Source organism: Alternaria dauci, chromosome 1 (assembly GCF_042100115.1).
Source record: "Alternaria dauci strain A2016 chromosome 1, whole genome shotgun sequence".
NCBI classification, from domain to species: Eukaryota; Fungi; Ascomycota; class Dothideomycetes; order Pleosporales; family Pleosporaceae; genus Alternaria; species Alternaria dauci.
The window spans coordinates 2,434,077-2,453,949 of NC_091272.1; the positions used below are offsets into that span (position 1 = coordinate 2,434,077).

Here is a 19,873-nt window from a genome sequence, read left to right on the forward strand (position 1 = left end):
GACTTTGACTCCGCCATGTTACACCACTTGATAGGAATATGTGTCCTGCATAAGTCGCGCAATCTCTTCTCTTTCACTTGCTCTTCAGCATGGAGCAACTGCCTCCTCTCTTGCTATACCATTACTAATGTTCATTGTGTAAAACATGACTATTGCAATCGTGTTTAGAATGCAACCATCGTGCCAAGCTAGAAGATAAAATGCCTTGGATACAGGCCTGAAGATGGGTCAGAGAGCATAAACAAATCGACTGTTGTCCTTCACTGTAGAGATTTCTTCGTATCACATGTTTCATATGCTCTCTAACAGATAAATATCCTATTACTAAATGTCTGCTGCAAGCTCAAGAAGTGCATAATCAAAGTCCTAAAATCAAGCTTTTTGATTTCACATTCCGATACAGGAGATTCTGCATGACTGTGACAACTGTTTCATCATTGTCTTTACATAGAATCTTCTCCTTTGCTAATTATTATTCTTCTTCTCATTCTTCGAGACATGTATCAAACAAGGCCCAAAGATGAATCGAGAAAAAAAAAAAGAAAATGATACTGCAAAAGAAGAACACTTACCTTGTTCCGGCCGTCACAAGCATCGGCCCGTATAACGGTTGCTCCTTCTCGGTGCTTCCGAAAAAGCTTAGTATCCAAAAGTCTTGAGGGGATCCGGTCGCTGGTCGAGCGCCGTTACAACACGTCATAGGAGTGTTGAAGATGCGCGTCTCCCGATCACATAGACCTCGGACAGGCCGTGTCGCACCGGACCACGAAAAAAATAAATGATCTCAACAAGTCAAGTGTACGCGACTCAACAGTCTGCCACGTACCTAGGTATACCGACATATGGAAATGTTAACACTCGACGTCATAGTGTTTCAAGTTTCATGTTTTCTTGAATCGTAGCTTTCATTTCGTACCAATAGATATTTACAGAAAAAAGTATCCTTATCACGGGTCTGGAAAACCCATGATCCTATTGACCAAACCATGTAGCATTGCTGGTGCCATCCTTCACAATCATCTTGCTCTCCCTGAGAGTCATGTCGATTTTTTTTCATGAGCAAGCCCCTTCATTCAGCGCTTAAACAGAGTTGATGAAAGAGAGAAGGGCGGAGGTGCGAGCGTATACACCAGGGTAGTTGGGCTGAGCACAGCCGAAACCCCAGGAAACGACACCAATGAGGGTCCTGGCGCTGTTGACAAGGGGACCGCCAGAGTCACCCTGGCAAGAGTCACGACCGCCTGCAGCTACACCGGCGCAGATCATGTTGTTGGTAATGGAAGAAGTTCCGTAAGAGGTGCGGCACGAAGCGCGGGAGACGATTGGAACGGAGACCTTGTAGAGGACGGTGGGGGCGTTGTTGCCATTCTCAGTGCGATCACCCCATCCGGCAACGGTCGAAGTTGATCCAGCAGCAGGGTCGGATCCGGCAGCAGGGAGGGTTGCGTAGCCAATGTTGCCGCCAGCAGAAATGGGAGAAGAGAGCTTCCAGACGGCAACATCAAAGTCCTCGCCCGTGGTACGGTAGCTGGGGTGGATAGTAATGGAAGACACGGCGGAGAGTACTCCACCGGAGTTAATGTTCAAGCTGCCAGCGCGGACACGGAGACCGCTGATTGCGCCAGTGGCTGTGCTGACGGAGCAGTGAGCAGCAGTGAGGACGGTAGTAGAGTCCAATAGAGAGCCACCGCAGAAGTGGGCTCCGCTGCGCTGAATGCTGACAATGAAAGGGAACTCGCCCGCAGAGGCAGTGGTTCCACCAACAATGCTGTCAGCGGGAGCATCCTCAGGGAATGTGTAGTCGGGGTCCTGAGGAGTGGGAGCCGCAAGGACGAGCGCAGGAAGCGCGATTGCGAAGATGGATTGGAAACGCATGATGATTGTTTCGAGTAAATGAGGCTACGCGGAGCAGGATTGGACAGTGATTGAAGTGAAGAGACAAGCGACTGACTGAGCTGGCTGATGATGAGAAGGAAGGACAGCCACTCTCTACTTATACTCAGGCTATGGTCCCCTGAGCATCAGAGCATCCATCCATAGCAACCTCTCGATTGTGTTGTCCGGAGATGCCAAGCATGATCGACTAGGTGTGTAGTATGTCCTTCCGGATTGGGTGTCCGCTACGACTTGGCAAAGTCTTAACATGGAGTCCGCCAGTGTACCTTTGGCGCGTCAGTGGATGCTCGGCGACCCTGCCCATGTAGGCACGTTATCTGCGTGTAGTATAAGCTTTCGAGCTAATTACCTTGCAGCGAATGCAAGAGAGCCTCAGAGAGGTAGCTGATCCAGCGGTTGCTCCCGTATACCAGGATCGAGGCCGGTTTTGCCTCACAGCTGCACTCTGCGGATCGGGTTTTCCGGATGGTTGCTTTTTCGCCCCTTACCTCGAGGTCTCACAGGGCTGTAGGCACAGCCACACCTTGAAACATGTTGTAAACAGGAACAGCTCCTTTGCGGTCTCATGCGACAATGACGTAGCTGCCCAAAGTGTACTTGGCTGTGTGTATTTCGCGGGTAGTAGCTACAGCGACGCTGTTCCCTAAATAGCAGGAGGTTGTAACGGTTCTATTTCCTTGCCATAGTAAAGCCGAAGTCGCATCCTACTTCTTTTGCCATAGTCACGGATCTCGCTGGAGCGTTGGAATCGCTAAAAAACTTATCTCTGTATCTGGGGCGGTCACATCTTCTCTCCTGAAGCGGCAAGTAGTTTTGCCACATATTGTGCGCATACCGACAGAAGCGCCGACCGTGATCCTGCAACTATCGACGTAGGCGAACCACGATGCAGGGTGTGTATATTACCCTACATGATCAACATGGGATGTGATTTGTGGGTTGGACGAATAGCGTGTTCGTGCTGGCTCAGTTGTGCCTAGTACGTCGGAGGACAAAAGGAAGGAGAATTGACCTGCCACGGCGGACAAGTCCGCGTGGGCTGCTAGCAAAACACTCGCGCACTCGACCCCGGCATATGTGATTGCGAGCTCGGAGATGGCGAGCCTAAGGACTGTCGCATTCTCGTGTTCGTTGGCTGTCGCCGGCTCTGGGCCAGAAAAGGCAGGAGATGTTAGGTCGATGGGGGAGCTATCGAAAGACTGGAGCGGTAACATCTTGGCGGTGCGCGCGTGAGCCGACTAAGTGCCGGAGTCAGTATCGATCTTCGTAACGGCGCTGGAACCTGTGCATAGTACAGGCCTGGTATGGAGATCGCACGTATTCTTGCTGGCGGCAGACGGCATGTGAAGTGGTTGAGAAGAGGAAGTGCGTCCAGCGCTTGCCTGCAGCCAACCTCGGTACCACGTCGATAACGCCATTGCCACACGTAAACATCTCTCGTCAACGTCTTGCTCATGCGCCGGCCAGTAAGGCTGGGCAACGCATGCAAGACACATTAGCGCAGTAGCTTCCTTCAACCTCATACAGGATTTGCCGTCAGCCCAGGCTGCTTGGACTGTTGCCTTGCATAGATGCACGGCGTCCGTGGCGTAGCACCCTGCTACTAATACTCCCGGCAGCATCTCAGCCTTCTGTAGTACCTACCACTATCCAGAACGAATGCCAGCTGATTCGAAAGGCCGTCGCAACCTCTTGTGGGTATTTGGACTATTCATCTTGATCCTGATATCAGTCCGCATCTACTCGTCACAAGACATGGACAGCCTTCCAGCCCCTTTCACCATCGAAATCAACGGCAGTCCGATCGCCAAGGTCGACGCCAACGCCGAAGACCGCACGCATGCCAAAACGGGAACAGAAGCAGCTGTTTTCGAGCTCAAAGACAGCCGTCTGCAATCCAATGGCCACATTCTCGGGCGGTCGCTGGTAGAAGATCGCAGCTACCTGCCAAAGCGAGTGTCGTGGTTCAAGGCAGACACTGATATGCCCGTGCGTCCAGTTACTGCAAGCCAGGATGGCGAGTCGTACCAGCTGAAGTTTGGCAGTAAGTGCATTGCAGCGGCCGTTCTGTACTTATACTAAATATATGCAGGTGCTCCACTGATGGCTGAAGACGGCGGGGTTTTCGCAGATCTTATTGGCGGTCAGTATCCTTCACTTTGACCTTGAGCATGTACTGATAAGCCTAGATCATCCATCTACAGTGGTCGTCAAGTTGCAGTCCGAGTCCTGATCCGGTGTGAAGTGGTAGCATAGTCTGTGTATAGTAGCCACATGGTGATTTACATACAGAATGCTAGATAACCGGTATGAGTCATGTGTTATGGTTTGTAACAATGGCAAACACCCTGTTAACCTGATTGCAAAATCTTCGACGCCTTGACAAGTTTGTCATAGCTCATGGTACCTCCCTTGCCCGTTACCAATAGTTTACACCAAAGCGGACGACGCAGCCCAAATCTGCAACACCAAGACTTCTCAAAAGATCCGTGCAAAGGAGAGGCTTGGAATGCCCACCTGGCTCAACCCACTCTGACATCTGCCTCTGCTTTATTACCACATGCAGTGACGCTCCCGGAGATAGACCTGCATACAATACAACCTGTGTAATGCTCTGCTGCTTGATGTATTTCACCCACGTGAAGCTAGTGTTGTTGATCAAGGTCGTAAGAAACTTGATGAGAGAGGCTTGAACCTCAAGCTGACCGGGTACGAAAGAGATGGTGTAGGCAGGAAATCGGTGACGGAACTTCAGGAGGGGGAGGATATCGATGTCTCTGATGCAGTCTTCCTTGACCCAAACACGGAGGGTACCAGCGGGGTCATAATAGCTCTCGATACGTCTCCGAGTCTTGTCATCTATTTGTGAGGTCCGGCGGAGTACTGGAAAGAAGGCCTTGAAGTAACTCTCCAGCGCGAAGAGTGGGAATCGGTGTGTAGATAGCCACAGGGGTCGAAATTCGGTACGAACGAGCGAACAAACCTGTGTCAACGCTATATAAGGAAGTGGCTTGACAACTGCTCGGAGGTCCTCGTCATGTGGTATTTGCTTTCGAAGTCTAGATCTCTTTGGCTTTCGGTGTGTCATTGGGAAGCAGCGATGGCTCCACTTTGGAGATACGAAGTCAGCGTATGTTTCACGTGTATCTCGCATAGGCACAACTTACCTCTGCTGCCATCCCATATATGCGATTTCGGAGTTCTGGCTACAGTCAGTACATCCCCAATTCAAATCTGTACGGCAGTGACCAACCCCCTGGTAGATCCATAAATCTAAACACCTGCTCTTGATCTGCTGCCCATGTTTCCACAGGATCCTTGACCACCTCTGGCATTACTGGATCATCAACGGTGGTAGATTTTGTCTTCTGGCGTTTGGTCCGAGGCTCTAAACTACTACCCCCGGTGGCTCGCTTCGTGCCTGCACTCTTGCCTGCGGCTTTGCTGTCTACAGCCTGTACAGTCTTGGCGTGGCCTTTGAGGGTCCTACATCCAGCATGTTAGCCACTGTGATAGAAGCATAAGTGGTGACTCAAAAATACTTACATGATCAGTATGAAGGTCGTACTTGCCGGTGAAAAGTTAACGGATGGTGGGCTGATGCAGGAGAGGTCTTGTGGAAGCGAGGCCGATGTTTTGGGGTGCAAGGGCGTAGTACGTATGGTCCCTGAACCCAAATGGAAGGAGCGGTAAACGCGCGGTTGGCTTTTAGGAGCCCCACGGCTGTTGCCTGATTGCATCTGATTCACTCTGTAAGGCTACCTTGTGTGTTTTAGAGCGATTTTGTGCACACGTTTGCTCAGTCGGATATGCAACGAAGCTCATATACGCCACTGCGACAATACGTAATCCGGAATTATCGCTCAAGAGGCTTTCATCTTGAAGTGTTCTGGACTTCCGTTGGCAAATACACAATGAATCATGGAAAAAATTCGCGAGCGGTGCTTTTGAGATGAGGTGGAGGGTTATGATTCACTACTATAGGAGAGCCAGCAAACGCCTTGCACGTGCTCTTTTTGGGAGAGGATGAGAACATGTTCCCTTCCATTCAACTACGCATTGGTAATGACTTCGGGCATCTTGACCAGCCAGTTCTCCCAGAATCTGAAACCATCGATGCCTTGCTCGCGGCACAGTGCGCCCGCTTCTTCAGCCATCTCCAGCTCTTCGGTCGCAACACCGACGCTCCAACCAAACCTCTCCGCCGTCTCTTGAGCCGTGACACCCCTACCAAATGCTTGCCAATCCCAGGTGACTTCCATGCTTGGTGGCGTTTGATGCAGTGTCTTTAGCCAGGCTAACAGACTTGCGATGGTCTTTTCATCAGTGCGATCGCGTCCCTGAACAACGAGGAGCCCGCTTTTGAACTTGCGGAGACGCACAGGAAGCTTCAGTGTATCCCACATTCGAGCTGCCTTCTCAAAGTCCGCCGGGCTAACAAGCTCAACGCCACCTCTTGCACGGTTGAAAACAGCCCACAAGTCTACCAAGGTCATGATACCGCCCTCTCTTTTGAGTATGCCGCGGGTGTCGTCCGTAAGCCATTCTGCCAAGTTCCTTGATAGTTCTGATACGTATAGCGACTCGGACCCAGAACCCGTACCGAGCATGTCCTTGGTCGTTACCAGACCGAGCGCGGAAGCGGATTGGGACGCCAGCGTATTGGCTTCCGAGCTACCGTTGGTACCTAGATTGGCCTGCGATGCAAACTGTTCCGCCAGAGCTATAATCTCCTTTGCGGAAGTCATCAGCGCATCGAGGTCCTCGAATGCGCTGCCTATCATGGCCTCATTGTTCTGTCTTTGCTCCAAGCCTCGTCGCTCCAGCCCTGCAATGCCGACTACACGAGGTCGGTCGACCTCTGTCGATGAACCGTCCGACGTAGCGGTATAGTTGTCGTCAAAAGTACCTGAAGACGGCCGTGGCTTGGGGATCGGCGGGGCGCTTTGGAGTAGCCATTTGCGCTGAACTAAAGCATTCTTTAGGCGCTCGTAGAATATCGGCCCTCCACCTGCACGGAATGATATCTTGATGCATTCGACAGATTCAGACTGCAAAGGTGACGACAAGACCGGTCCAGGTGACTGTGGCCTGTCGAAATCTTGGAGCGAATCCAATCTCTTATCCATAGCCGTTGTTAAAGATGCGCCGCATATCTCGCAATTGAGCAAAGAAGGATGGTTCTGATAGGTGCACCTGGGACATGACGACGTTGCCCCACTGCTTGCAGGGGCAGGAGCGCTACTTTTGGTGTCTTTGGGCGGCGGGCCGGGCGCTGGTCTATTTGAGATTGCTGCTATGGCTGCTTTAACTACATGCACTGTAGGCGGCTTGATTCCGCATGCAAGACAGGGCGGTATGGGTGTGCGTGAGGCCAGCGCGGGATCGAAATTGGATGGCACTGGGTTCGAGAAGGAACAGATGGGACAGACCCACGTCGCACTCGCTGGAGGTGGCGGCGCAGGGCTGCTGTGCCGTGGCGGAGTTGACGACGACGATGACGAGACTCGTGGATTCGGGGAAATAGGCGCGGCGCGCGACAGCTGCTTCAGGGGCTTGGGATACAGCGTAATCTTGGGCGACGACTTGAGGAAGCCAGCCTGTCTACGGTCAGCGTCGCGTGCTCGTCGTCTGCACGTGTGCCGGTGCCTACATAGAACTCTGGTTTCTCGACATCCTTGAGGAAGATGGCGACGGAATTCTTGCGCGGCTCGCTATGATCGACGTAGCAGACACGGTGTGAAGTCAAGTATGACTGACCATTCTGGTACTGGGGTATCTTGAACTTCCTACGCGGTTGGTTAGCAGCGGATAGCAGCTCTTGTGGACAGGCGCGTACCCCTCATAGAGCCCGACGGCGTCTTGGACGAAAAGGAGCGTCTCCTCCGGCAGAAGCGACGGGCGCAGTGCGGTAGTGAGGTCGAGCTGATGCAAGAACATTCAGACCACCTGCAAGTAGAGATATATGAGGTGTAGCCATCGCATTGGGACGAGTCGACGATGCCCGATTCCGCATGCATTCACCAAGCCGAGCCATCGTCATTGGCCAGAAGCTAGCATGCTTACGGTTAGCACAGCGCTAGCCATCGCCAAGGACAGCGCAACGCAAATCAGTCGAGCGGGCCGTCGCTTCACCCTCACCTCCACACCGCGACACAATAGACCCGTCCCGCGCACGCCATCTCTCGCACATCTCTCTTCTCTACTTGCACCTACTCACCCAACAGCCACCTCGTATCTTCGCTTTCTCTGCCTTGCTTGTCTGCTCATGTCTTTGCCCTCGACTACCATAGCGTGGTCCCGGCCAATGCAATCACCTGCCTATAACACAGTCAATCCACGCACCACCCTCCAAGCCGCGCCCGCGCCTGTCAGTCTTCACACTCATACTAGAGAACCAGCCCACGCTCACACACGGCAGCAGTCAGCCATGGCTCCCGAAGCACCCAAGAAGAAGGTCGAGTGGCCTCCTGCTGTCCGCGAGTACGTGAGGCGTGCCTTCGATCCGCAGAACGCCATCCCAGGCATCTCGCAAGCAGACATGCAGGCACGCCTGAAGACAACCATCGGCTGGTTTGCTGAGCGCAACTCGCACGATACGGTTCATTGGCCCACATTTCCTCTTCCTCAGGAGCTTCTCCTCGAGGAGCGACGGGCGGCGGCCATGGGAATGCCTACTACTGCCGTTGCCAACGGCATGCACCCTGCATACATGAATGGCTCAGCCACACATACTAACCAATCTCCAACCCAAACAAAAAAGCGCAATGCTCACGAAGCTGAGGAGTCGCAAGTCGAACAAACGCAAGCCAATGTCCCACCATGGCGCAAAACTAACCTAGCATCTCGCATGACCTTTGCCGACGGACACAACGACAACAAGCGCCAGAAGAAGAACGCCCTCGCGGATGCCGCAAGTAAGTTTGACCAGGCTGAGCTTGACAAGCGACGACAGCGCTTTCAGCTCGGCCACAATGGTACCAAGACGACTCCCCCCTGGGGCTCGCCACGGAAGGACGAAGACGACATGCCTACCGGACCTGTCGTTGGAACCAACGAGAATCTCGAGAAGAGCTACTTCCGCCTTACCGCTCCGCCCAAGGCCGAAACCGTTCGACCGCTCCACGTGCTCAAGAAGACGTTGGCTATGCTAGTGGAAAAGTGGAAAGCGGACAAGAACTACAACTACATCTGTAACCAATTCAAGTCGCTCCGTCAGGATCTCACTGTCCAACACATCAAGAACGCCTTTACTGTCAAGGTGTACGAGATTCACGCGCGGATATCACTAGAGAAGGGGGATTTGGGTGAGTATAACCAGTGCCAGACGCAGCTGAAGGCACTGTATGCGCTGAATTTGGGAGGCAACCCGGCCGAATTCAAGGCATATCGCATTCTCTACTTCGTATATACGTGCAATAAGACCGACATGAACGACATGTTGGCAGAATTAACCCTCGCAGACAAATCGCACGAATGGATCAAGCATGCTCTTGACGTTCGATCTTCGCTGGCTCTTGGCAACTACCATAAGTTCTTCAGATTGTATCTCGAAGCCCAGAACATGGGCGCTTATCTCATGGACATGTTCGTCGAGCGTGAGCGCCTCAATGCTCTAGCTAATATGTCCAGAGGGTATGTATACACACTTTGCTCTGCGCAGGTCACAGACTAACAAGCTGCAGATACGTAAATGTCACACTCCGTTTCCTCACTGACGAACTTGGTTTCGACAACGATGAGATATGCCGTGAATTTCTCGAAACGCACGGTGCGCAAAACATCATTGAAGATAAAGGCGATTGCCAGTATCGCGTCAGGATCAGAGAAGCCGCATCACATTTCGAAAGTCTCCGTGCTGCCGCATTCAGCAAAGTAGACATCAAGGGCCAAATATGAGTCGACCCAGGAGCAAGCAGCATCTTCCTTTCATCTTCTCCCGTATCTTATTACGATTTGGAACTCTCAATTGCACTAATCCTCCACGATACCCTGCGCCACATGGCACGTCACTTGTGTCTGGAGCCACGATCCCCCGGTATTTATCGCTGTTTGTCTCGATGTCAGTAGACGGAAGGCGGGGCACCCGCTTGATGCGTTGGATGCGCAGAATCTTCTAGTCTTTTTGTTCTCATACATGCAACGTCTCAGATGTTGGTCATGACTAGCCAAAGTGGGTTCATTTGAGCTTTTGGTACGTCATGGATATGGACGGGAAAGCGGATCGGAAAACAAAATGGGGTAGAGTGGAGTTGGTCTAGATGGCCATGTAGGATTCGAGCTGGCTACTCGGCAGTGGTGGTCCCTGTGTCTCAGAGCATTCGGCTCGGGTGTGTCCGGCTGCTTGCGCAGTGGGCACGACCGGCATCACGGCAGCATGCCCCGCGGGTCTAGGAAGGTTGAACAATAAAGTGGCCATAGCATCGATGGTGAGGTTTTGGCTGCTGCGTTTTCGATCGTCCACTGTTTGGGCTCTGGCTGAGTGTGTTGTTGTAAGAATGCTAGTCCGGGCGCCTTGGACTGAGCCAATGGGACGACGGAAAAGGACATGGAAGGTTTGATTGGGTAGGGCACAGTTGGTCAGCGGCGGTTGGCGCTAGTAAAGTTCCACTTTCAGGAAGGCAGGCGTTTGTGTAGTCGTCAATGCATTGGTTCATGGAGTTTGTGTTGAGCATGTGAAGCGCGGTGTGAAATTGTACGGGATGGCTGCACAGAAAGTCGTTTGGGTGGGAAATGTTTTATTCGGGCCGCATCAAGCATCAACCATGGTGAGAAGATTTGAACAAGACGATCCGTGATAGATGGGAGGAGAGTGTTACGTTTAGGTTTGCATGTGGAAATGACGGCATGGTCAATGTAGGCGTTAGCATGGTCTTGTAGCGGGGCTTGCGATTGGCCACGAGGGCATGAAGGCAGCGCGGAAGTTGGGGGGCTGCGGGTGACAGACGCGAACAGTTGGTGGACCTGCAGCTAGGCGTTTGGCAGGCAGGCTGAAGCTCCACCTGGTCGAGCATATTTGAGTCTTGGTAGGCATTTGCACATTCCGGGCCAGAGTTTTGGTGCTTTCACACATGAACAAAGGGGGAGCGCATCTGCCGCCTTGCTTTGCCCGCACCTCGTTTGTTCCGAGGCGTGCCAGGAGCGTCGCCGCCCAAAAGTGTCATCCGAGAAGAGGGCCACAGTGGTGTCAAGGAAGCAATTGCCAAGTGGTGTGCAGTAGCTGGGATCCCTCGCAGCGCGACAAGCACCCACTCATTTCTTGTTCCCTGTAGCGACTGCGCCTCTCGCAGTACCGGACGACGACGACGACGACGACGACGACGACGACGGCAAGTATCGCCGCGCGCACACCCAAGTAGCCTCACCATCGTCTCTCGCGGGCCAGTCCACGTTTTGAACTCAACTTCAATCCGCTGCGTACTCGCCCCCGCACGCACACACGCCGCATTCCCGGTCGACAGTCATAGTAGCAACACACCCCCGAGCGGCCACACGTTCAACCCTCATCCTCGTCCTCGTCGTCCTCAGTCTTCCTGGCCACTCGCCCCACCCCGACGTTCGCTGCGCAAAGTCGCTTTCACTCTGCACGATGAAGGTACGTTGGTTTGCTTTTGCCGCCACTCAGGCCGCTGCGCCGGTCGAGTCACGCTCGGCATACGTACGTGCTAACGGTGTTGCTTTAGTTCCGCAGGAGTATGAAGAGCGAGAAGGACAACCGCCCGCACCACATTTCAATTCCCCCCAAGGACGCTATAGCCATTGTCCCGCCAAAAAAGGTACGTACTGTAGATCACCGTCGGGGCCCAAGCACCCCACTTCTGCTTCTTCGACACGGCGTGAGCGCATCAGGACGGGGCAGTCGTTCGCTCGTCGACGCACCCACGCGCATTGCGTGAGCGCCTGCAGGCAGGCGGCATACCTGCGCGCCCGAGTCTCTCCAACACTGCACAGCGCTCCATGCCGCCATATAATGATGCGCGCGCCCCCGGCACCCGCTTCCCGATGGGGCAGATGAGCGCGAAGCTAACAGTCATCTCATTTCAGGTCATAAAAGCGCTCTACGACTACAAGCCCGCCGACCCCAGCCCAACCTCTGGCTTCCTGGCCTTCTCACAGGGCGACTTTCTGCACGTCGTCGGCCGCGAAGACGACAGCGAGTGGTACGAGGCCTGCAATCCGCTGCACGGCACCCGCGGACTGGTACCCGTTTCCTACTTTGAGGGTGTCGGCAAGACTGTGCGCGACAGCGGTGGCTCTGCGCCGCGCGCCTCCACACCGCAACAACAGCAACAACAGCCCCACGACTCGGGCTACCAAGAACGCATCACGAGCCCCCAACCCTCGGCTCACGACATCATGACTCAGCAGATGCGCATGTCGCGCGGAGGAGGCCGTGGCGCCATGGTCTACGGCATCGTCATCTACGACTTCAAGGCAGAGCGGCCAGACGAGCTCGAGGCCAAGGAGGGCGAGGCCATCATTGTCATCGCGCAGTCCAACCCCGAGTGGTTCGTTGCAAAGCCGATAACGCGACTCGGCGGTCCTGGCCTCATACCCGTATCTTTCATCGAGATCCGCGACATGACGACGGGCCAGGCAGTCCCCGACACACAGGCAGCAGTCACGGCCGCGGGCGTGCCCAAGGTCGAAGAGTGGAAAAAGATGGCGGCAGACTACAAGAACGGCAGCATACCGCTTGGGAAGCTCGAGACAAATTCCGGACAGTCGCTGCAACAGGGCATGGAGCGCATGAGCATCAAGAGCAACGGTGGACACAACAAGGCTGGTTCAGTAAGTCGCCTGACGCCGGGCGTGCCCATCTCGGCTGACAATATACAGGTCTCGCACTCGCGCAACGGTTCCGTTGCGCAATCACGAAACCAATACCGCACATCCGACAACTTGCTCGCGCCCATCAAGGCATGCGTGCCACGCTACTGCTTCGCCGACGACATTTTCTGGTTCATCATCGAGTGCCAGATGGAGGATGGCCGACACTGGGAGTTGCAGCGCCTGTACCAGGACTTCTACGACCTGCAAATACAACTGATAGCGACATATCCAGTCGAGGCAGGTACAAGTGGCTCAGGCGAGCGAACACTGCCCTTCATGCCTGGGCCTGTCACCTACGTAACCGACAACATTTCCAACGGACGCCGCGCCAACCTCGACGAATACATCAAGAACCTCCTCAAGCTAGGACCACACATCACCCAAGGTCACCTCGTCAAAGGTTTCTTCGCGCCAAGACAGGGCGACTACGAGATAGATCCCGATATTGTTGCTGCTGAAGAGTATCGTCTATCGCAACAATCACACCAGTCATCGAACCCATCGCAAGGAACAAGCAGACAATCATCTGCAGATCAATTGCAGGCCACCACGCCTGTCACACCCTACTCAACTGGCTCCAACTACCCCTCCCACCAGCGCGGCCAGTCAACAGCCTCACAGGCATACTCTTCAAACCTCAACCCACCGCCCATGATCCACAACCACTCTTCCACCTCCACAGCCACTAGCACAGGCACATCCTCTGCCCTCAAGATTAAAGTTTGGTTCGAAGAAGACAATTGCGTCGTCATCCGTATGCCTATTTCGCTCAAGTTCATCGACCTCTACAATAAGCTTGTTGAGAGAAGGAAAATGGAGCGCCCCGGAGAAGAAGAGGAAGAGTTGATTGTCGAATACAAGGATGAACAGGACAACTATTTTTATCCCATTGAGAATGACGAGGATCTCCAGATCGCGGTCGAGAGGAATCCCAAGTTGACGCTCAGTGTTACGACGAGGCGGTAACGATTGAGTAACGATACAGGCTATCTTCATCCCACTCTACCTGATTTCACTTCGCTTCTATTCATCGCGCTTTTCTTCTTCTTTTATGGGAACTTTGTTCTCCTCGTGGCTATTGCGGCTACTTTCTCTATTCCCCACTTTTGGCGTTGCAAAAGGATTCATAGCTTCCGAGAGCGGTCTGACTGGCGTTGTTGGGCGTTCAGCGGAGCAATGAGTGCATGACGGCAGGCGGGTTCTTTTTCTTGGTTTGCGCTCGAGTTGGATCTACTACAGGATGTTTGAATATGTTGCAACGAGCTGTTGGGTGCTTGAATATGTCGGGGAGGATTCTTGATGATACACAATGGGGTTGAATATAGGGGATGGGGAGGGGAGAGTGACGCGGGAGTATGGCGGGAAAGTGAGTGGAGGGTAGGCAAAATGAGAGACATTTTGTGTGCATTTGACTTTTTACTCGTCCAGGCCTTGCCTCCCATTGACATACTCTCTGTATGTGTAAAGTCGGCATCTAAATCTCTCAAATGTCTCTACAAAGTTCTATAGCGGTGTGTTTTCAAGCACAAACATTTTGTGTGACCGACTCGGGTGTATACTCGTATCTTTGGCTGAACAATAGTAAGCGCAACGCTAGATGTGTCAGGTATTTTCGAACGTACCTATTACCAAACCGACGTCTATGCAAATGCAAACGCAAACGAGAGATACACTTCGAGCCGGAGATGACTTTTCTTCCATGATTAATCTACTTCACAATGTCCTTTCACGTTGCGTCTGTTCCCCCATTCATCCATATCATGCTTTGGAACCATGACCAAAACGCTAGATGCTTCTTTACTGTTACATACACTTATGCACACCGTTTACGGCCACGAAACGCTCCCATCCGTCCCAACAACCACCGTCCTCGGCGCATGTGCCATGAACAAATGCTCGTCCGCTTCAATCTTTGCCTTTGCCGCCGGCTGACCAATAATATTCAGAAACGTCAGCGCATGCGCCTGGTCTCTAAATTCCATGGTCGCCATGCTATTCCAATCCACCGGATAACTGGCATTTACAAAAGCGGGATTCCCGCCAAAGTAGTGTCGCGTGTGTACGACGGGGAAGTTTGGGCCCGTGAGCGATTTGACGAGGGGAATGTGCACGTTGTCGTAGTGGCTCGCGTATTCGGTCAGGTTGAGGCTGGGAAGCATGGTACCGAAGACGATTGCGGTGAAGTAGGGTAGCACCATTTTGGACGAGTTTACCAGATTACCACTTTGGGAGAAATTGGTACCGAGGAGTCGGAAATGCAGTCAAGGTAAGTGTGTTTAGATATGCTGGTCAGAGTGTGGTTAAAAGGATGAGAAATTGATGCTGTCCAAGGCTGGTACATTCTCATATACCTAGATATGCATTCTAGACTCTCGTTTGCTGTCCCGGAAGGGACGAATTCAATTGAATGGCCTGTTGGTTCTAACTGCCACAAGCGTGCAGCGTATAACTAGTGGGCCTAGGTTGCCGTGGCTACGTCGCTTTGGGGATGGATCGCGAAGCGAGGACTTTTATCACGAGGGTCATCTTACTCGTGTATACCGGTTGCGATTGGTGGAATCGCGTGATTTAATCAGGCACGCACAGGCCGAGAATTCGTGTAGAGGTTCTTTGTTCTAGTAATCATGGTCTTTCAGTCTACGTGGAAAAGTGTTCCGACATGTTGCGGTTGGAAGAATGCCCCTGCCCGAAGGAGCGACCCACCAATCACGACATAGGCCATTGACCACAAGCAAGTATGACCATACCTAGGTAGGACCCTGAAAGCTAATTCACCTGTCCGATCCGTCACAGTTGTCAACCCAATTTTGGTTCAATTTACTGTTTCTCCTTCCCAAAAGCGGAAACAGTTTTGACAAAGGCGGTTGCGACTGGAATAACGACAGATGCTTTGCCAATCGTGATTTATGACAAACCAATCCAGAGCCGAGCCTCTTTAGTAGAAATTGCTGATCTAGTCAGCACAACTAGCAGCAGGAATCCGGTGTCTAAGCTTGACCCGCGACTCACCAAAATCGTATAACAAGGGCTTTCAAACCACGCTTCTAGCTTTGGACCATCCACCTTCGAGTTACTTGGTACTTGCTCAACCGGACTTACAAGTTCCCTCTCATCCAAGAATGCCCAAGTAACTCCTTCGCGGTCCACCGATCCTCAGGCCTCCACTGCAACATGCACCTCACAAACTGCAAGAATTCTGCTTTCTTTTCCCCGTCTAGATTATCTTCCGAACTCTCTAACGTCAAGCCTTGCGGTATGCCTATCTCGGCTATCCAATTCCCTGATAGAACTTCGGTTAGCTCCAGACGATACTCTGGGAGCGTAGTCTCACCTTCACCATCGAAGAATTCTTTACTCCGCGTTCCTCTCTCTCTCTAGCATATTTAACGGCGGTGGACCGAGCATCGCGACTAATTCCGCGAGGTGAGCTCTAGTCAGATATCGCTTCTCGGTCGGATCGATGCCGTAAAAGAGGTGTTTATCTTCATATAGGTCCCAAATCTGTGCACCTCAGTCAATGTCTGATTTCGCCTCAGGTTTGAGTCGGTGCATACCATTGCTCCCACGTTCCAGATATCAGCTGAATAACCCCATTCAGTCTTCAGCATAACCTCTGGACATCGGTAGACATCTGGTTGCGCCTCATGGATCTGAGGTTTATCGCCGCGAACTGCAGAGCCGAAGTCTCCAAGGACAACACGACCATACTCTTTCGGCAGTCCAAACTAGCGTGTTGCGTAGATTGGCTTGCCGTCTACGATTTTTCGAGGCGAGGGAGATGTCATCTCGGCGTCAACAAAAGCTTCTAAGATGCCCTGATCCTCGATTTCTATGAGGATGTTGTCGGCTTTTATGTCTACATTCTTGTCAACAGAAGTGCGGAAAGACATGTATTCGGCCATACCTGTATGTATGATCTTGGCTTCTGTGTGGAGGTAATCGAGTGCGAGGAACACTTGCGACAACCCAGCTTTTAGCAGCTCGTCCGTGAAGCGGTGCGCGGGGTTTCTGCTCAAGAGATCCTTGAAACTATCCCACATTGGTTTCTAGACAATACATCGATGATCGCCACCTTGTCGGGGAATTGTGATCAAGTCGAGGGCTGTCCGGACGTGATTGTATCCCGGATGCAAAGCATTGCCTTTGCTTAAGATATTGTACATGTTGTACTCATCCTCGTCCATTCCATCTCTTGTGAAAGCTCTCAACGTCGTATAGGCATGGCGGCTGGTTTACTGTTAGTATAGATAGCATAATTGCCGAATGCTAACTTGCTGTAGATCACGAGCCAGCCAAACAGTTGACGTAACATCGAAACCAAGTTTGCCTACTACTTGGTACTTTGACGTGAAGACATCTTCTATGTTGACAGGATAGTAGAGGCCCCTGTGGAACTGCTCAAGTTGTTCTTCCTCAAACAATACCGCGTCGCTGACGACTTCGAAACCAGATGTCGGAAACTTGAGTTGGGGCCATGGTTGCCTTCGAAAGAGCGACTTCACGAGCTTCAACATATACAAACCTGCAAAGAGCGTGTCCTAATAGCTCTTGGCAGGTTTGGGACAATTTTTTTTCCCGTAGCAGGTGATGGCGGTTGGTGTTTAGATTGGGATGGCGGATAGATGAGGTAAGATAAAAGGCATGGGCTTACAGTGCCCGTGCACCAGATGAGCACCATCGCCAGTTGAGCACCCCTAATAACTTAATATAGTTAATAAGATAAGGTTATAGAGCTACTATAAATTATAATAAAATTACGTAAAGTTAGGATTATACTATATATAGGCCTATAAAAGTTTTAGCTTATTTAGAATTTTTTTTAGAGGGCGTTATTGGTCGTTGCTATTGACTACGCGGTGGAGCAGCTTGTGCAACCCTTGCGGCTCCTAACACAGCTAGAGTAACACTACCACGCTTTTGACGCTTTGTAGCTAGCTTATAAGGTTCTAAAGCTTTGCGCTTACCTAATTGGGGCAATTGTATAGCTTTGGCAGCGTCGCGGAGGCTTCTACGATGCTCTCTTTTAACTTTCTCTATAGCCTTCTACTTTCTAGTCTCCTCCTAACCCTTCTCCCGCTTAACACGGGCTGCTTTTTGAAGTTGAAGCTGGCAATCGCGAGCTGCCTTCTTGATCTCGGCTTGCTTGGCTTTTTGAAGCTTTTTAAGCTTGGCTTGTTATTGTTGTTGAAGCTTGTTATCCTGAACTCGTTTGACGCTTGTTAGTGACTACTAGACAGCTCCTCTATAATACTTAGGATGATCCTTAAGCTGTAGAGTATAGGATTTAGTTTCCCGCCTCTTCTTAATAGCTAGGGACTGCCTAAGGCCTTTGAGCTCGCCGTGGAGGAGTGTATTTTGAGCTGCAAGGTAGTGTAAACTTCGTTAAAGCTTCTTGACGCCCTTGCTGCTCTGATCCCTCACCTCTTGACGTACAATTGACTTTAACTTAAGCTAATCCTCCGCGGAGAGTACAGAGCTTGAACTAGCTTCTAAATCTGACCCCTCCTTAGTAAACTTGTTGAGTACAACCGCTAGGTTAGGTGGGTGTATACTAGTTGCTTTAAAGGACCTCTTAATGAGGGGAGGTTTAAAAACCTTTGTCTAGGACCTCTAGAAGAGCGGGAAGAAGTCTCCTTTAGTTATATTGAGTATCCCTTAGCTATCTTAAAGGTATTAAGTTAACTTAGTTGAGTAAGCGTTTGCTAGAGGTTTGAACATCACCACATTAAGTGGTTGAAGCGTATGGGTAGCGTGAGGTGGGTATACAGCTAATAGGATCTTGTGGTCGTTGCAATACTCAATAAACTCCATGGTTACATGGGATCCATAGCCGTCAAGGAGTAGTAATCGATACCTGGTTAAAGCATGCCGCCTGGTTTCTCTTTTAAACACCTCCTTAAGCTAATGCAACCTAATATTGTTGTTGCTCTAGCCAGAGGGTGATGACGTAGTAAATACTAAGTGGTTTCCTGCTTGTACAGCATTAACCTAGCTTGTTTGTATAGCTCCGTTGGCTGCCTTAAAGATGAGAGAAGGACTTAATACGCTGCTATCCGAACAAATACAAGCCACAACGGTGATCTACTCACTTAAGCCATCCTTAAGCGGTTGGCGTACCCCCTTTTTGTCCTAACGTGCCTTAGAGAAGATACGCTTTATTCTGCTAATCCTTCTAAGTTGAAACCCCTTTTCGTCCATATTGAATATATGGGAGGGTTGGACGTTGTAATCCTCTATCTTTTTAACTAGAAGCTTAAAATACAAGCTATACTTAGCTCCTGAATTGGCGTTGCAACGAAGTTTGCTTATCCCCTTGCTGTGGGCAGAGATGAGATGGTTAGGGTGCCGGCGGATGAACTGGGAAACCCAGCTTTCTGAAACCAGCTTTCTAGCTAAATCTGAAGTAAAGCGTTATATTATTTTATGCGTAGGTGGCAAACGTCGTTCAGTAAGCGTATTAATGTATCGTATAAGCTCCTTCTCGTGTTGTAGATAGAGGGAGAGGTTACGTACGCCATAGGCCTCAGTTTCGCCGCGGTGTCGTCTTATCAACGTTATTCGTGCTACACTATGCTTTTTCGCGATTGCTTGGTACGAGAATTTATCTCCTAGTTCTCGCGATTTGATTTCTGCAATCGCTTCTTGAATCGGGTCTATATTGGTTGAGTTATGACGCGTTGAAGTTTTGTTGTTGTGGTGGTGGGGGTGCTCAACTGGCGATGGTGCTCATCTGGTGCACGGGCACTGTAGTAGAGTGCCTGTGCGCTCAATGACCTCGGGAGCCAGTTCACTACCCCACCATCAAAACACACGTATCATCACAACTTCAACACGACATGTCTACACCAATACAGACCCTGTTGAGGCTGCAATTAAAGTGATCGGATCGTGCGAAGTCGGCGCATATTTACTCTCTTACTGCGTAATCGCGAAACCGTTTGGTCTAAGTCGCGCAACGCTATCGCGATGGCTCTGAGCACAGACCACGTACCTCTCTTTGGCACAGCACCACGTTGCCCATCTTTTCAAGACTCTCAATAGCAATTTGTCTGGTGAGATGTAAAGACATTAATATCGTGCTCTGAGCACATCGATAATTTAGGAATCTTCTTATTCTATAGCTTTCATTCGAGTCTGCGTACCC

At 51.4% G+C, this 19,873-nt stretch overlaps 6 protein-coding genes across 6 annotated transcripts; 3 read left to right on the forward strand and 3 right to left on the reverse strand.

The window, feature by feature from the left end:
* Positions 1 to 890: 890 nt before the first annotated feature.
* ACET3X_000741 (uncharacterized protein) lies at positions 891 to 1,949 on the reverse strand. The gene has a single exon (XM_069448070.1). The coding sequence runs from the start codon at positions 1,873 to 1,875 to the stop codon at positions 1,081 to 1,083; it is 795 nt and encodes a 264-aa protein (XP_069310983.1). The 5' UTR covers positions 1,876 to 1,949; the 3' UTR covers positions 891 to 1,080.
* Positions 1,950 to 3,651: 1,702 nt separating this feature from the next.
* Positions 3,652 to 4,129, forward strand: ACET3X_000742 (uncharacterized protein; the record flags this gene model as incomplete). Its single annotated transcript, XM_069448071.1, has 3 exons — positions 3,652 to 3,940; positions 3,989 to 4,039; positions 4,086 to 4,129. The coding sequence occupies 3 exons, from the start codon at positions 3,652 to 3,654 to the stop codon at positions 4,127 to 4,129; spliced, it is 384 nt and encodes a 127-aa protein (XP_069310984.1).
* Positions 4,130 to 5,948: 1,819 nt separating this feature from the next.
* On the reverse strand, positions 5,949 to 7,836 carry ACET3X_000743 (uncharacterized protein; the record flags this gene model as incomplete). The annotated part of the gene is made up of 4 exons (XM_069448072.1): positions 5,949 to 6,947; positions 7,329 to 7,496; positions 7,550 to 7,685; positions 7,736 to 7,836. 4 exons carry the CDS (start codon positions 7,834 to 7,836, stop codon positions 5,949 to 5,951), a joined length of 1,404 nt encoding a protein of 467 aa, XP_069310985.1.
* A 367-nt stretch (positions 7,837 to 8,203) lies between these two features.
* On the forward strand, positions 8,204 to 9,795 carry ACET3X_000744 (uncharacterized protein; the record flags this gene model as incomplete). The annotated part of the gene is made up of 3 exons (XM_069448073.1): positions 8,204 to 8,266; positions 8,321 to 9,531; positions 9,582 to 9,795. 3 exons carry the CDS (start codon positions 8,204 to 8,206, stop codon positions 9,793 to 9,795), a joined length of 1,488 nt encoding a protein of 495 aa, XP_069310986.1.
* A 1,690-nt stretch (positions 9,796 to 11,485) lies between these two features.
* Positions 11,486 to 13,695, forward strand: ACET3X_000745 (uncharacterized protein; the record flags this gene model as incomplete). Its single annotated transcript, XM_069448075.1, has 4 exons — positions 11,486 to 11,491; positions 11,580 to 11,672; positions 11,941 to 12,687; positions 12,736 to 13,695. The coding sequence occupies 4 exons, from the start codon at positions 11,486 to 11,488 to the stop codon at positions 13,693 to 13,695; spliced, it is 1,806 nt and encodes a 601-aa protein (XP_069310987.1).
* Positions 13,696 to 16,454: 2,759 nt separating this feature from the next.
* Positions 16,455 to 16,769, reverse strand: ACET3X_000746 (uncharacterized protein; the record flags this gene model as incomplete). Its single annotated transcript, XM_069448076.1, has 2 exons — positions 16,455 to 16,585; positions 16,634 to 16,769. The coding sequence occupies 2 exons, from the start codon at positions 16,767 to 16,769 to the stop codon at positions 16,455 to 16,457; spliced, it is 267 nt and encodes an 88-aa protein (XP_069310988.1).
* Positions 16,770 to 19,873: the final 3,104 nt, after the last annotated feature.